The sequence below is a fragment of the Crinia signifera genome, chromosome 2 (assembly GCF_055691185.1).
Source record: "Crinia signifera chromosome 2, ASM5569118v1, whole genome shotgun sequence".
Taxonomy (NCBI): Eukaryota; Metazoa; Chordata; class Amphibia; order Anura; family Myobatrachidae; genus Crinia; species Crinia signifera.
In genome coordinates, this window is record NC_139218.1 from 14303654 (window position 1) to 14322009 (window position 18356).

The following is an 18356-nucleotide window of genomic DNA, read 5'->3' on the forward strand; positions in this document are numbered from 1 at the left end:
ACTGAAACAAATCGTAATTACCAATGTTAATCTCGCAGGAAATGTTGGGTAAGTTAATTGAACGAGGCATGGTAATGCTGTAACCGTGACATGCCCCGGCAGTAGTCACGCAGGCTACATTATATTTGTATCTGATGGGTGAATAAGTAGACATCTGCTCAAAGACAAGGCCACTTCATTCTAATAGAATTCTCAACTAAAATGAGATTACAAGGAACACATTGACTTTCAACACTTCAGTGTCCGTTGTGGCGAATTTGGGTCCTGCCCGCTGCGACGATGTATGGTAATAAGAAGCCGCACGATAAGAATTGCTTGGGGCTATTTATATTTATAAAAGATTGAAACTTGTGGACTTTAAACCATAAAATCTGACAATGAGAACGATGTGCATGTTCAGAACGTACTGCAACTATCCCAATAATGCCGCAATTACACACTGATCATGTGAGATTATCATGCGGTCACACAGATGGAACAAGACTCCATGAAATACAACTGGGGTGGCACACAGGTTCAAGACAATGGGTACAAAGAGCTTACACTCTACACAAATGATTGCAAACAAACGTAAACAAATGTTACAGAAGGAAACAGGAAGCCGGTGCCACAATAAATGGTGTGTGTTAGGGTGAACATGTCCCCATCCTGCCAGCTCACTGCCCTCTGAAAGTAACTCGGCATACAATCTGAAGCCCCTGGCCGGCTTGCAACCTTACGTACTGCTGGCTTGGTTGCGATCATGCCCACGGTGATGGGGGTGCCTTACGATACCCTCTGACGTTTGTGAAGGACAGAAACGGCTGAGAATGACAGGTTACACGCTGCAGATCGGGGGCCCTGAACTAGCTGGGTAATATTGCCTAATGAAGACATTTCTGCAAGTCACGCAGAGACTGCATCATAACGAGATGTAAAATTGATTTGTCGGCCAAGAGAAAAGCATTAACACTTATGAATGTGCTCCTCCCGGGAGCTCTCCGCCTGCGAACGCCTATTCATAATGGGAGAGACTTCATAATGTATAGATGTCCTGCAGCATCACTCCTGCTTACCGGGATTCTGCATATCATCTGCCACGGAACGAGGTCCGAACAGCACTTAAGGTGACCATACACGCACCGATTTTCCCGGTGCGATGCTATGCGTTGAGATGCGCGCTCCCGCAGCATCTCATCACACAGTACAATAAGTATGTGCTGCACATACTTTATGTACTGTCTTTTGATCGCATCGTATCGCATTGCACGCACACCGCATGCGATGCGATTTAAAACAAAAAGTACTGGTACCGGTACGTGTATGGGCACCTTTAGGGCATGATTCAGACCTGCTATGCAGCTTATATTCGCAGGTAAACATCGCACCGCCACACGCTCGCTGCCCGTATCTGCTCACTAGCATGCGAGCGGAGGCGTTCCCTTACAAATCCACTCGCATGCGGCCGCACGGGAGAAAAATCATTCCCCTTCGCTAAAAAAATTCAGCCTAGACTGACTTTTATTCTGGCCGGAGATTACCAAATTCGGGGCAAGCGCTGACATCATGTGACATCAGTCATCAACACGCCTGCATTCGCAGGGGTATACAAAGGCCTCTTAGGAATGCAACTTAAGTGCTTATGTGATCTGGCTTCTGGGACATGTTGTATATGTTGCACATAACTAACTAACAATCACAGGACGCTTGTGGGAGGAGCCAACTAACGTGGTCTGCCTGACGAAAGAGCAGCGGACTCAGCAGTACACTCAACACGCCGGCTGCCTCGTCTTATAACAACTACAGTACTAGCAACAATAAAATAGGTGAAAATAGACCTAAAACCTTTTTATATGTATAAAGCAGAGGCGGCACCCGCGGACCCTGTTTCCGCAGCCCAAATATGCTTCTGGTCTCACAGCGGTTAGTATATGTTGATCAATGACCGATTGGAAAACTGGTATCTGCAAACATTTACTCCAGGTTATGAGCCTGGCAGACAGCTGGTACTGCAGGCGCAGAAAGCATAAAGGGGCTGACTGGGTCCTGCCGCTATAAAGTGTTTACACAATGTACATCTGTGAGTCTGAATGTGCATTGATGGAGACGTCCGCAGATGGTCAACTATCGGTCATACTGTACCATCGACCTTACGCCGGCCCTATGGCAAGCGCAGCTTCTGCATCTGAGCGTCTTAGCGGTCTCCTACGTGGCCCTTTATAGCCAACTCCTTGTCCAGGAAGGCCCTTTACATTGAATACAGCATGTATCCACATCTGCACTTAGGGGTATATTTACTAAAGCTATCATTTCTCCATTACATCCTAGAAAACGATAAACGGAAACTGGTTGCTCTGGGGAACAAACTATTTTCATTTTTAGACACTTTAGTAAATTTAACCCTTAAAACGTATACATACAAAAATCAGGATGCACGAACGGATGCGCACACCTAGAAACTGCTCCGCTACGCCCGTCTCAAGCCCTTATGTTAAGGAAACTTTTTCATGTGCATCTTGACCATTTGAGTGCCAACATCTCTATGAGAGATGTGTCATTCACATTTGTTATATTCATTTAAAAAAATAAGGTACTTGTTTCCTAGAACGGCCACACCGATGTTGATCGGGTCGGTCGCATCACATGCGACCAAATCGCATGCGATGCGACTGACGCGATGGTCCTGATTTTTACATTGATTGAAATGTGATTAGGGTCCCTGGGACCCTATTTTACATTGGATTCAATGTAAAAGTCTCCCCAGACCCCAATTTTAACCCCCTCAACGGCACCCCACGATTGACGCCAACCCGAAGCGTGGCGAGGGTACGCGTCCTCCGACCTTTTCATACCCCTACTATCCACGTCGGCGTGGAGTTGAGAATACAAAGTGTGGCGAGCGCAGCGAGCCCCGCGAGGGGACGCGTATAACTTCAAAGGTCCAAAGTGTGGCGAGGGGGACGCGTATAACTTCACAGGTATACGCGTCCCCTCGCTGCGCTCGCCACACTTTATATTCTCAACTCCACGCCGACGTGGATAGTAGGGGTATGAAAAGGTCGGAGGACGCGTACCGCCGCCCCTCGCGGGCTCGCTACGCTTCGGGTTGGCGTCAATCGTGGGGTGACATTCACAATGGGGGGGGGGGGGGGGGGCATATACAATGAGAAATGGGCCATATTGGCCCATTTCCCATTTTTTTCCCGATTACAATGTTAAAAATATTTTAACATTGAACCCTATGGCAAAATCGGGTGCATCGCGTCGGTCGCTTCGCGTGCCATGTTAATGCACCCGACCGACGCGATGGACCCGATTTTGCCTTTGCCGGCAAAATGGACCTGATTTCAAAGGAAGTTAAGGTACACGATTACCCCCGATGGTGGCCGTTCTAGGAAACAAATACCAAAAATAAAAAATAAATGTTGGGTAAAAATAAATAAATAAATAAATATATATATTTTCTATTTTCTACATAAAAGGTAACATAACAGGTCATTATGATGAATAAAAATGTGTTCTTGGCAATTTTTACAACTGTTTTAACAAATTCACTTGGCACTCAAAGGGTTAAGATTGAACAACTTTCACTTTAGGTTTAAAAGGCATTTAAACTTGATCGTCAAGTCCTACATATGATTTTCCCCATGCATACGGGCAAAGTCATCATCTGTATGATTCCAGACTCTGACGAGAGAAGCCGTCTAACGCAGACTCGCTGCTATCGGACGAGATCTCCCTGCCGCCAAACCACCGGATTAACCCTTCACTGTCTGCCCACCAGCCACGGTTAATTAAAAGTAGCTGAAAAACTTTCCGAGCTGTGATCCCGACTAGGCGAGAGGAACTGTAGCCCAACAGGGTACATGAGAGGAACGGAGCGCATTTTTTTTTTTTTTTTAATGGTAATTAAAACTGGTTCGGCAGAGGATTTGAATTCTGCATTCATTTGCATATTTTCCACCACCTGTTTCAGGGACTGCAGAGCAGGCTAATTAACATAAAGCTCTGATTAATTCTGCCAGTCATTCGGAGATAATTACAGTACAGGACTGCAAACATTCTGCTCCAGAGATGCTTCTTGTTTGCCAACATCCCTCTTGGGGGAGAGAAAAGTTTTGCCATGGCAACGAAAGACAATTTTCGAGCATCTTTCACTCCAAATGGAAGGTCACTCTAGCTGCACAATAACGGCGCTGCCCCCGCCCAGCACTCTCTTACCTTCTTTTCACTACGTTTGGGGTGGGGGCCTTGCATACCCCATTGTACTTTGTGAAAAGCTGGTTTGAGGATCGCTTGCAAAAATAGGTAAGAATACAGACTGCAAGCCCCCCCTCACCCCTCCGTATCCCCCCGTATTCCTCTACCACTTGAAAGAAACAGCCGCTCTAATGACAGCTTAATGCAAGGGGGCATTATCGCCGGTTAAATTAGCGGCATATTCAGCGCATAAAATGCTGAGACAGTGACCCCTCTGCATTAAGTCCCAGCCAGATAAGCAGTAACACGTTTAGAGGAATGAATGGAGGACAAGCGAAGACTTGGTTTAAATAGGGAAAAACATGTTGAGTTAAGAAGACATAATACAAGGTGGATAATGGTGGCAGAAGGTGAAAGACACGGAGAGAACAGTACGCGGATAAATTGGATGGTGCATGTGCCACGTGATTTCTACGAGAATAAACGGCATTGCCAGGAGATCGGTTGTCACCTTCTGGGTATGTCGGCAATAGGGGGGTTCAGGTTGGAACATAATTAAGGCTCATTACGCTGCTGTTCTGCTGACCACACAAATGTCTGTAGACTGAAAACTACAGGATAGGATTCTATTTGGATATGTTACATAGGAACGTCTATATCGCAGTGCTGCTAGATCTATATTGGACAGCGTTACAGAGAGCGGGAATTGGGGCCTTGGTGCTGGATTCACACAAGTAATAAAGGAATGAATGGTCACCAGCAGGTTCTAGCTGAGGAAACCACTCGCAGACAACGAGTTCTGGGCTCATCTTGTCCCCTCAAGTGCAGACAACCCCCTAGGCCACTCTTGCTGCTTCAGTAAACCATGCTGACCAGTAGGAAGCTATTGGCCACCATCATGCCCTATAGGAAGGCTGGGTACTTTAAACCTCCATCACCAAACCCCCTCAGTCCCCACATATTCCACAGAACCATATGCAAACAAATAACTCTTATTCAGCAGAACAAACGGTACTTGTTTCCTAGCACGGCCACAATCGCGCCCATCGTGTACCTTAAAGTTAAGGTACACAATGGACACGATGGACCCGATTTCCTTTGAAATCAGGTCCATTTTGCCGTCAAAGGCAAAATCGGGGGCATCGCGTCGGTCGCGTGCATTAACATGGCCCCCGACGCGATGCCCGCGATTTTGCCATAGGTTCAATGTTAAAATATTTTTAACATTGAAATCGGGAGCATCGCGTCGGTCTTGTGCCATTATAATGGCACAAGATGAGATGGACTTGATTAAGTCCATTTTACATAGGAAACAATGTGAAATGGGCCAATATGACCCATTTCACATTGTATATGGCCCCCCCATTGTGAGCGTCACCCCACGATTGACGCCAACCCAAAGCGTGGCGAGCGCAGCGAGCCCACGAGGGGCGGGGGTGCGCGTCCTCTGACCTTTTCATTCCCCTACTATCCACGTCGGCGTGGAGTTGAGAATATAAAGTGTGGCGAGCGCAGCGAGCCTGAAGCGCGGCGAGCCCCGCGAGGGGACGCATATACCTGTCAAGATATACGCATCCCCTCGCGGGGCTCGCCACGCTTCGGGTTCGCCACACTTTATATTCTCAACTCCACGCCGACGTGGATAGTAGAGGTATGAAAAGGTCGGACGACGCGCACTGCCGCCCCACGCGGGCTCGCTGCTCTCGCCACGCTTCGGGTTGGCGTCAATCGTGGGGTGCCATTGAGGGGGTAAAATTGGGGGTCTGGGGAATACTTTACATTGAATCCAATGTAAAATAGGGTCCCAGGGGCCCTATTCACATTTGAATTAATGTAAAAATCGGGTCGGTCGCATCGCATGCAATTTGGTCGCATGCGATGCGACCGACGCGATTTTTCCGACACGATCACCGCGATTGAAATCGGTGTGGCCGTGCTAGGAAACAAGTACCGAACAAACATCATAATAATTATACATCCTATACTGATGAGTCTTCATAAGGACAGAACAGGCTGTCCATAGTCAGAATGTTGTTGGTCTACTCAGTAGCCTTAGTCCTTGGCAGATGCATTTGCTGAATAGGCTGCCATGGGTACTGAGTGGCTTATGTGCATGGTGCCCCTATGGAATAGCTTACATATCTGTAGGCTACTGGGGTGAATCTCACAACAAGGCAGTGACTGGAGAAGGTAACACTGCAGAGGACTGAGGGGCTGACTCAGATAAACGGAGGTGTCTGTATGAAGTTGACCCCTTCTGCACTGCACGTGCAGTGTATGTAGATGCTGCCTCAGATCACCATCGCGACCATTGGTTTGGTTCGGGCCAGGATACGTAAGCTGAGGCTCACTCAGCCTGGCTGGTCCCTGGCAGCTTGTGAGGCCTGAAAATCCATGTGCAGCCACAAAGTCCCTCCCAGGGAAGGGAGGCGTCAGGCCTCTGTTTCCATAAACGCTGCACCGACAAAAACCCCACTCCACCAACCCACCCCCAAATGCTGCAGCAGGTCAATCATGCTGCGGCTTGGGGAATCTGTGAGCAGACTCGCAGTTGGAGGACTGCACCATGAGCAGTCCTCCCACAATATGAGAACTGCGTGAACCATCGGGATAGCATACATCTCTGAATCAGCCCCTGACAACCAAACAATGGATTGGATAAGGTCAGAACAAGCCTTAAAAAAAACTTTTTTTTTTTTTTTTTTAAGGTAAAAACACATAAAAACAGAGGGGTCAGCTTATCTTACATTGTAACATGTTGCAACTAGCACAACTGAACGGGACCCTAGAGCAACAAAATATTACAGTGGACAAATTACAGAGACGGCCAATCCAATATCCGCCATATGCATTTAAGGGGAACTAGTGACATCACTAAGGCACGTAACAGGAAGTGATGTCACTCGCTCTCAATGAAAGGAAGGAAAACTCATGTATATGGGTAAAGTCTGCAATGTGGTAGGTGTAGGTGATTGGAAACTGATTGATTGGTTTACCGCATCTGTGCCACCTGTGCTTTACTTCTACCCGGGTAGAGCAGTTACAATTCTTACCTGTACATTTAAGGACTGTGCAGCAGCCTGTAAACTTGTGCCAGCGAGCTGGACCTACAAATACAGCGCAAACACAGCAGGTGAGTCTCTGCAACAGCTTCTAACATCCTGTTATTATCAAAGATCATCAGATCAGTGTGGCCGAGAAATGCACCAGCAATTAAAAAGTGGCATCAGTAAACATAGAATGTGATGGCAAATAAGACCCTCTTGGCCCATCTAATCTGCCTTTTGGTAATTTTAACTCAATCAGTGCTATGTAAAGATATTTTATGCATAGCCAACCATTGCTCTACTGTGTTAGCCTCTACCACCGCTGATGGGAGGCTATTCCACTTATCTACTACCCTTTCAGTGACATATTTCCTCAGATTTCCCCAGAATCCTTTTTCTTTTACATTAAACTGTAGCTACCACGTTCTTGCCAATTCTTGTAATCTACCTTCATCTTTGGTGTGTATACCCTGTTGGGTACTTGTTTCCTAGAACGGCCACAATCGGGGGTAATCGTGAACCTTAATTTAAGGTACACGATTACCCCCGATGGACCCGATTTCCTTTGAAATCAGGTCCATTTTGCCGGCAAAGGCAAAATCGGGTCCATCGCGTCGGTCGGGTGCATTAACATGGCACCCGACGGGCCAATATGGGCCATTTCTCATTGTATATCCCCCCCCCCATTGTGAACGTCACCCCACGATTGACGGCAACCCGAAGCGTGGCGGTACGCGGCCTCCGACCTTTTCATACCCCTACTATCCACGTCGGCATGGAGTTGAGAATATAAAGTGTGGCGAGCCCGAAGCGCAGCGAGCCCCGCGAGGGGACGCGTATACCTGTGAAGTTATACGCGTGCGCTCGCCACACTTCGGGCTCGGTGGCTCGCCACACTTTATATTCTCAACTCCACGCCGACGTGGATACTAGGGGTATGAAAAGGTCGGAGGACGTGTACCGCCGCCCCTCGCGGGCTCGCCACGCTTCGGGTTGGCGTAAATCGTGGGGTGCCGTTGAGGGGGTTAAAATTGGGGTCTGGGGAGAATTTTACATTGAATCCAATGTAAAATAGGGTCCCAGGGACCCTATTCACATTTCAATCAATGTAAAAATCGGGGCCATCGCGTCGGTCGCATCGCATGCGATTTGGTTGCATGCGATGCGATCGACCCGATCAAAATCGGTGTGGCCGTTCTAGGAAACAAGTACCCCCTGTTGTATACCTTTCCATTCAATACCATTTGTAATGTCACCAGAAAAAGATATAAAACGCCTTCCTGAGATTGAACCTTATTTACTACAACTCTCCATTTCGTATCCTACAAAAAGTTCTTATACATTCAACAGTCTTATGACTCCAATTGCACACTTTCCAGTTTACTTATCAGTCTGCGACCACGTGAAAACCCTTACTAAATTCTACATAAGCTACATCCGTGGTCCCTTCACCTTAATGTTTTACTTACTTTAGACACCCACTCAATAAAGTCAGTAAGAAGTGTTTGGCATGTTCTTCAACAAGTAAATCCAAGCTGGATTTAAAGTACTTGCCACATCTTTCTTTGATTAGTGTTTCCAATCATTTCCCTACTACTGATGTAATGCTCACTGGTCTGTAGTGGCTTGCCTCTTCCTTGCTTCCACTTTTGTGCACTGGTGTCACATTTGCTCTTTTTCAGTTTTCTGGAATTGCACCTGCATCTAATAAATGGTTGAATAGTTCTGTTAATGGTGCTACCAGCACATCTTGTACAGTCATCTGGCTCCATGGATGTATTCAGATTCCGTTTTGAGAGTTCTGTTCGGACCCTCTACTCTGTAAATGTACTTTCAACTATATCATTTCTACGAAGGTCCTTGTAACTTAGCTGTGGCCCATCCCAATCATCTTCTGTAGTGAATATGGAGCAAAATTTTGATTATTTATTGTCTCCCTAGACCAGACTCTCGCTCTTTATCTTAAGCCTTTTTACTTGTCAATTTGATTCTGGAGATTATAGGAGAAGGGTGCAAATTTTTTGCACTAGGATCACCTAGTCCTTCTCATTACATGTAACCCATGTCGTCTGCTGGAAGTATCCCTAAAGCCCCATACACGCTAAACGACAGGGGCCGCGGCCAATATAAATAACAATATTGTCCGCGGGTCCCAATGTTGGGTGTACATGCTGAACGATACCGGACGGCGATATCGTACAATGACGTCACCAGGACCTGCATGTTCACAATACATCAAACATTGCTAACGACCTGCAGATTCACACATGGCTAACGATATTGAGGGCACACACTAGACAATGTTGTGAATGATATTGGTCTGAAGCCCCTTTCTCAGTGATATTGTTCACAATATCATCTAGTGTGTATCACACAATTCTAGTAAAGCGTCTGCTGGACAGACGTAAATTTTCTGCACAGTAACATGATGACCTACTCTCTGCTATGGCTACAAAACAAGCCCCCTACGCATCGCTGTTGTGTCTCAGCAACTGTCCCTAGGTACCGTTATCTTTAGCACACAGTCAGTGCTTATTGTACACACTGCGTATACTGAGCATAAAACAATACAAAACTCACAATGCTCTAGTAGTGACGCTCCACCATCCCCTTCATTCATACACTTATGCTGCTTTCCCACTGCCAAGCCGTTTAAAGAACCGGTATTTTTAAACGCTATTTAAAACGGTAATAGCTTTCACATTGCAGTAGATTACCGTTTTAAATACCGTTTAAGTACCATTCACATTGCAGTAATACCGTATAAACCCCTCGTGTCCCCTGGTGGTACCTGTCCTGCCCCCCCCCTCCCACCCCCGTACCTGCCAGCTGGTACCCTCCCCCCCCTGCTCTGGTAGCTTGCTCCCCCCCCCCTCCCATGGTACCTTGCAGCTGGTACCTTGCATCCGGGCAGCATGGTAGGCAGCGGGCATAGTCGGCAGGTCCTAGACTGATTGCTGAAAGCATCATGCAGGAGGAGGCTGGTGCACAGACAGCGGGGGCACTGGGGATCCGGGCAGCGCGTCAGTGCTCAGGAGGAGGACACGGAGGAAGGTCCATTAGGAGATTGTCATTTCATTGGCGGGGGTCCCTGCCGCGAATGGGAAATAGCGGAGCCGTTCATTAAATATGCACATATTTAATTAGCGGCTCATTAGATATGTGCATATCTAATGAGCCGCTAATGAACGGCTCCACCATTTCCCATTCGGGCAGGGACCCCCGCCGATGAAATGACAATCTCCTAATGGACCTTCCTCCGCATTCTCCTCCTGAGCACGGACGCGCTGCCCAGATCCCCAGAGCCCCCGCTGTCTGTGCCCCAGCCTCCTCCTGCATGATGCTTTCAGCAATCACCCTGGGACCTGCGGACTACGCCCACTGCCTACCCTGCTGCAAGGTACCAGGGGAGGGGGGGGGGGCGCAAGCTACCAGGGCAGGGGGGGAGGAAGCGAGGGTACCAGCTGGCAGGTGGGGGGGGGACTAGTGCAGGATCTTAAATAAATTTTAACAGGCATTTTAACAGGCATTCCCACTGCCTAAAAAACGGCTTTGAAACGTGTAGGACTCTGCTTTTTAAACGTGTTAAAATACCAGTTATCTTTAACCGGTAAATCAACTCTGGCGCTTCACTGCAGCCTTAAACGTTTAGAAAGGGGGAAAAACGGCAATATACCGTTTAAGACCTGCAGTGGGAAAGGGGCATGGAATTCCATTAGGTGACCCTGCAAGCTGTATATACCCTGTACTCACACAGCAGATTACATTTGCAATTCAATTCCAAACTCGCATTTCCTTTTCAGGTGTTCGCATCCCCGAGCAGGTGAAAAAAGTAGGATAAAGTTTAAAATGATTGGAATTGCCTCAAAACCCCTTGCACACACCCCTAATGACCAATTACACATTTGGATGGTTTCATTTAGCTTAATTGTGGCAATAATGATTGTGGCCTCAAATTACCCCAAAATCTAATTTTTGTAGTTGCCCAAAATGACCCATAATCACTTTTCGGCTCCTTTTTTTTTTTTGTATTTTTAACTCATTATACACCTAAACGAAAATGCTTGCGTTTTAGATTTTCCTTTTTTGTACAAAATTGTATCCAGTACTTTCTTTAAGCCCATTAGTAGCCTTCCTTAGGATTATGCTAACACATTTGTCAGTTAATTGGGGTACAGGAAGGGTCTTCCTGTACCCCACTTCATGCTTTTCACACACAGTTATCTATGGACAAAAGTTGCCCAACCACGCTGCGATCAGTGTGAGCTGGCATACAGTACCTAATTGAATTGTGCATCTTTTTCGGGAGCACGCAATAGAATGTCTCCCTTATTTATATTATGACCGAATTACCACTATGAATCTATAGCGCTTTCTCAAACTATGGGCCTGATTCAGACCTGTTTGCTAGACTGCGTATGTTCGCAGGCTAGGGAACAGATAAAACACCGCCCGCATGTATGCTTACACATCAACTCGCACGCGGCCGCATGGGGCAAAAAATCACTTGATGATCTCAGACCATCAAATTAATTTTGAACAGGCATGGACCCACCTGCGCCCGCCCAGCATTTTCACGGGGGCGCCAATAAAACGTGGGCGTTCCCCCTGCAACAGCCCCCTCCCCTCCCACTGCCCATGAGAACGCCGTGATGTGTAAATCGTGCCAAAAGCATTCGCACAGGGGGTCTGCACGCGCGTATATTCGTACATGCGCAGACCTGCACAATCGCTAACGGGGCAGAATTCAAACTTGAATCAGGCCCTACGTCCCCAAACAATCCAGGTTTTAAGGAAATTCCTAAACAGAGGAGACTGAATTAGTACCTCAGTTTGTTATCCATGCTTATTTGTGATAAAGCAGGGATATCCTTAACACCTGGACTGTTAGTTTGTCTCGAGGACGGAGTTTGGGAAACCCCGGTCTACTCATTTGTTTTTGAATATGCTTCAACCCCTCCATGCCAGTGCTATGCAAATGATAGTGGAGAGAGGCCGAGTAAGCCATCTGGGAGTCTATAAAATAAAGATTGCTGCCAAAGTGTATTTATTGCTTTAGGAAGGTGCGATTGTGTTTCAACCAACCAAAACACTAAATATGCTGGCCGCGAGGGTCTGATGCCACAAATTATTGTGCAATCCTGGAGGTAAATTTACGCTTCTAAAAATGAAAAGAGGTGATGTTGCCAATAGCAACCAGATACTGCCCATCATCCCTCTATTGCATCCAAGAAAATGACAGAATCTGATCGGTTGCTAGGGGCGAGATCACCTCTTTTGACTTTTAGAAGCTTTTGAAAATGTAAACCCTATTCCTTAAACGCTCAGAGGACTTTAATCCCAATGGTGTTGCAAAGTGGTGGCGTGTAATAACGGGTCACATTAATCTGCGGGGCTGTGCGCACAGCAAACATCTGATCAATCTCCAGCAATAAATGAGCCGCATCGGATGGAATGCTTATTTACAGAGTGTTCTCCTATCTTTGCTTGCATCAACAGAGCTTACAGAAAATCACTGAGAATCGTGGCCGCCTTCCGCTCCGAAAGGCCCCGGCCAATTGTACTAGAAATTGATATTTCAAAAGTTCTGAGCCGTAGATTCCTGGTATTAGGAAATTTAATTTAAGACGGAACAGTGTTTACTATAGGAAGGACACATAAATCACCCGCCTAATCCAACATGACTGCACTCCCCCCCCCCCCCAACACGGTAGGGAGATCCTTCCTGTGATGTATTAAGTGGCGGTACGCAGCAACCGCTTTCACCAGCTTTACCGTTTACAAACTGAACGTCTACGCAGCCTTTGTGGAAGCAATGTTCATTGTGCAGCGGAATAAAGAGCTGCTCTGGGAGCAAACATCTAGAAAAACACGGAGGCCGCGCGGCGCTACTGCAGCTGAAAATGCTGCTAGAGGAGTTTGTCCGGCGAAAATGGTAGAAAGCCGCCTTCCGCAGCACTGAATAGAGCTCTCCAGCCCAGCCTGTATCCATATAAACCTGCACAACAGTTACCCTGCCCAGCTGGATGCTCACTGTATGGGGAGGATAATCTGGTCTAGAGTGTAAGCTCTCAAGCGCAGAACCCTCTAGAGCATTTGGGGATGTCTGTGACCGTGCACGTGGCAAATGACGCTGTAGCACTGCAGAATCACTCCTTATTGATCAAACATAATATACTGGAAAGGTCATGTGTGGGTCTCTTACCTGGTGGAGGTGTCCGAGAAAGGCCTGTGCTTGGGCTGATGTGATGGCCGCTCCGACAGGTATCGCTTGCTTCTGAAAGTCCAGACCGTTTGTCTGTGCGCCTGCAAAGAACCTCAGAACGTTACAATCTGCACTTTCCATCTGTGACAATGCTAACTGTTGATAAATCACGGGAAACATCATGATATAAGGATGTAAATGATAATAATGACATAATAGCAGCACCGGCGCCGACTGCGCAGAAAATAAAAGAAGCAGATTTCCTTTGGTTCCCAGGTTTCAATCTCAGAGTCTGCGTCTTGTGGCCTTGGAGAAGGGACTTCATATTCCCTTGTCCCTGGCACCGACATTACACCGGAAGCTTTAGTGCAGCCAGAACTCACTGTGCTACTAGCGAACACTAACAGAAGACATTGGAAGGTAAATGTACTGTATTATGAAAGTAGCAGGTATCAGTTTCCCTTGTGGCAATGCCTAAAGACCCCAACTATGTATACAGCTGTATCACACATATGTCTATACTCAAATCACCCTGTTTAGGGCTCCAATGACTATGGGGTGTATTTAATTAAGCCATGTAAGGAGATAAAGTAGCAGCCAACCAGCTCTTGAACGCCATGCCACAGGCAATGTTTGAAAAACGACAGTTAGGAGCTAGTTGGTTGATACTTTGGCCGAGTCAATATCATTTGGAAGAGGACAAATCTCGTCCCCGTTCCGATGTTGGGGGGTCTGCGTATGCTCGCGCATGTGCAGACCCCAGGAGCGGATGGCTTCAGCCAGTTTCACACTGGCCAAGCCGTGCGCTCCAAGGGGGGCAGGCGGAAGGATCAGGGGAACGCCCAGTGTTTGGGCGTCAACAAAAAACGCTGGGCGTACCCCTGGGAACGCGGGTGGGCCGATACCTGCCGGAGGCAGGTGGCTGACATCACACTTCACCAAAGCAAATAAAAAAGTCAGTTTAGACTTTTAGGGGAGAGAAATCATTGGATGGTTGGGCGATTTCTCTCCCCTACGGCTGCACATTTTAGATACAAGAAAATGAAGTGATTAACATAAAAAAAAAAATCCAAAATGCTCAGGATTATTTGCTATGTGCGGCAGCACAGACAGACAGGACACATCCAATCCGTTCCATGTGGTGGAGGCATAAAGTAATATTTTGCTGAGAACTTTAGCAGCAGCTCACCTGTGTTTCCATCTCCGCTTTCTGCTGATTTACTGTTTTCTGACGGATTGTTCATTCTTGCATCTGTGTGGGACAGAATAAAATAATGTCGTGTTTTAAAGGAGATCAATAATAAAAAAAAATTACTATAATTTAAGACAATTTGCTAACGGCTTACAATCCCTAAAACACATTTTGGGTAGTAATGCCGCAGGGTTGGGCAATTACTGCATGGTGTGGGGAGAGGCCATTGTATTAAACAACCACGCAGAAACGGATACAGCGATCCCCCCGATTGTGTTGTATTCTCGCAGCTCCTGAATAGTCATGCACAGCCTGTGGTGACCTTTGCCCTATGGATCTAGTTCTGCGTAGACAGACTGGGCCGCTGGCGTACCGAGATATTCGTAGGCCCCATAGCAAAAGTTTGTAAGGGCCCCCTATTTAGCAACTGATGGTGATTAATATATGTAAAACATATTACTTAGACAGCAAAGAGGGGCACCCTTCAGCTCTGGGCCCCATAGCAGCTGCACCCCTTGCACCTATGGTAGTTACGCCCTTGCCGCTGCATCTAGGCAACGTAAGTATATATTTTTATTTAATACAAAAGTAAAGGGAACTACGGAGAAGTATTTGCTTTCTAAGACCACATTTATTTACATGGCAGGGGCTTCGTGGCACTGCACACAATGGGCACGTCTCTACTGGCGGTGCATCCTGCTTTCCAGCACGGACCACACTGGCCACGCCCCCACTTAGTCATCCTTAGTCACACACACACACACACTGGCCACGCCCCCACTGGTGTGAAATCCTACTTTGTGGTACTGCACACACTGGCCACGCCCCCACTGGCAGTGCATCCTGTAATGATTGAGCTCTCCCCGTGTGGCCGTCCTAGGTTGAGCACCACCGGTTGGATACAATTTGTTGTTCCTTTACATAAAGCAAAAAAAAAACACACAGATCTTACTAGGGGCGCAATCAATCAAACTGCAGTATTGTAGATGCCACTGGCACCACACACTGACTACAGATCACTTGAATTGGATGAAATTGTGGGAACTAGGAGAGATCACCAGCTAATAAAGCGATGTTCCAGCATTTAAGGAAAAAGAAATAAAAAAAAGGAAAGAAATGTATCTTCATTGCCACCCGTGTGTGCCTCAGCAGTTCCCTACAGGTTATGTTTCAGACGCTAGTTAATCCCCCCAAGTCTGGAACACTATATATCGGGTTAGATATAATTTATATTGTGCTGGAGACTGCATGGCTGTTCCCCATTGCAGACCTTTGGGCATCTCCATGGCAATGGCTTGTTTATGGCCCTGAGCAGCTTTTTTGGCAAATTATCCCAATTTACAAAGTGTAGCGTCGCTGAAAAATGAGCGGACGCAGGAGATCAGTACGGAGAGGAGCGGCGGCCAGCTAGGCCCACAATGAGAGCAATAACACACAAACCTGTGTGTTATCCCAGTAGAAAGACCATTCTTGTACCGACACTTGGGGTACATTTATTCCGATGGGAGATCTATCGAAAATGGAACGTTGGCCATAGCAACCAATCAGATACGAGAATGCACCTATAGCTACCAATGAGCGACTGGCTGTGCAAATAATTCGATCGCACTTGTCATTTTAGATGGGAATTCTAAGCGCCCAAAACAATGAAATACCCCCTTTGTTGCTTATTTATAAAGTACCACTAATTAGCACGCTGTTCCATTCCCCACAGTCCCTGCACCACTGAAGCGTACAGTTTACATTACCTAACGCACACAAGCAAGTACATTTTAATTAGTGGCCAATTAAACTAACAGTGTGCATTTGGAGTTGGGCATGAATCTAACAAACGGCCTCAGATATGTGAGGCACCAGTGCTGCCCACTGTGCCATTTTACAGAGCGGAATCAACGCTCGGTGGCTGCTCGTCATCTGTGATCGCCTATAGTCTCCTTTTCAGACACGAACAAAGCTCTTCGGAAATTTCTGGGATAAAATAGTTACCCGTTCGTTAGTTAGTACAGAAGGCCCCTATTTCTCTGTATCAAAGCAGCCATTTTATTGTTTTGTGCTTGGCGAATTTCGATGTCTGTCCGTCCGCCCTAAGGCAGCAGGGGCCCAAGACAGAGCGGGCAGTAACAAAAATGTCTATGGGGGCAACACAATTGTTTGTGGGAGTTTATCCCCAACTAAAACTATTCAATTGTTTCGCACAACAAGCCCAAAGGCTGCACTTATTGTACCGTGGATTACTGCCAGCACCCTTCTTAGGGGAAAGCAGAAATCTGCATCAAGTAGGATTTAGAGCGGGTGCGAGCGCCGGGGATGCTGTAACTGCAGAGCATTTCGCACGGGAGAAACTGCGTAACGTGACTAATTCCTTGCATTCTCGCTCAAGAATTCAGCCAATCAGCATGGGACTGCACATGCAAAACAATTGAATAGCTTCCGCACAACTGGCAATGCCTATAAAAGTTCTGCAGAAGGGGGCACAGAATTAAATTTAGTAATTGGGAAAACAGGATATAAAAACAAATCTTGTGTTGGAGGCTGTACGTATCCATGCATCACTGAAATAAGTGCTTATAACAGTGACTCCCGGATCACACTCATTTGGTGATGACAACATACTGGTAGGAAAGCAGCAGAGTTTCTGTGGCTGAAACAATTCCAGATCTTGAAATGACTCCAGAAAGTAGCAGGTGTGAGCGGAAACAGCTTGTCGCTGATTTGCAGGAAAGCCAGAACACGAGACGCAGTCAGCACGAGTCCAGCGCCATGTGGCTAGATGACAGAACAGCAGAAACTGCATGTAAAACAAGCAATGTTTACTGCATACCCCCCCCCCCCCCCGCCTCTGATAGCGCAGTGCCTCTTTCTAGAAGTATATGGAAACATAGCTTATATCACTTTCCGCACTCTATTAACACTTTAATCAGAACACGAGACAACAGTTGTTGCATATGGGTTACTACCTTTCATTGGACAATCTGCTTTCAGATTTGTGCTACACCGGTCATTATTTTACATGTCAAAGCTTTAACATTCAGGATTCTGGGGTATCAACCTGGTTATCAATCTTTGGCCTCTTGCAACGTATACCAGTATACCATGTCAACCTTTGGACCATGTCGACTATATGATTGTAGACCAAGGCACTTTAGATCTAATATACCATAACACTCTATGCCCACTTGTATAGTAAAGGATGAACCAAGTCTGTATAAACAAAAGAAAACATGAAAAGCTTGTAACTTGTGCCAACCTTTTGAGCATCGACCATTCACATGTCGACCTGTAAGTGTCAACCTAGGGTATGTAGTTCATTCTTCGTGTCGACCAAGGGGCTGGATACCAATCTATACACAGCGGGGGCAGACATTCTGTGGGCACTACACATCATGAGTGTGTCCTATACACAGCGGGGGCAGACATTCTGTGGGCACTACACATCATGAGTGTGTCCTATACACAGCGGGGGCAGACATTCTGTGGGCACTACACATCATGAGTGTGTCCCCTATACACAGCGGGGGCAGACATTCTGTGGGCACTACACATCATGAGTGTGTCCTATACACAGCGGGGGCAGACATTCTGTGGGCACTACACATCATGAGTGTGTCCCCTATACACAGCGGGGGCAGACATTCTGTGGGCACTACACATCATGAGTGTGTCTCCTATACACAGCGGGGGCAGACATTCTGTGGGCACTACACATCATGCTTGTGCCCTATACACAGCGGGG

The 18356-nt window shown here is 46.9% G+C and overlaps 1 protein-coding gene across 11 annotated transcripts in view; it reads right to left on the reverse strand.

Moving 5' to 3' along the window:
- POU2F1 (POU class 2 homeobox 1) overlaps positions 1 to 18356 on the reverse strand; it is a 127644-nt gene that overhangs the window by 36394 nt on the left and 72894 nt on the right. For 8 of the 11 annotated variants that reach the window (XM_083171588.1, XM_083171594.1, XM_083171587.1 and 5 more), the window contains exons 2-4: positions 14621 to 14683; positions 13432 to 13532; positions 7233 to 7286 (exon numbers count right to left, since the gene is read on the reverse strand). In XM_083171588.1, the coding sequence (XP_083027714.1) occupies positions 7233 to 7286; positions 13432 to 13532; positions 14621 to 14675 (210 nt within the window). In that variant the 5' untranslated portion in view covers positions 14676 to 14683. The remainder of the gene's footprint in view (positions 1 to 7232; positions 7287 to 13431; positions 13533 to 14620; positions 14684 to 18356) is intronic. The other 3 variants (XM_083171595.1, XM_083171591.1, XM_083171596.1) reach the window with 1 other exon arrangement.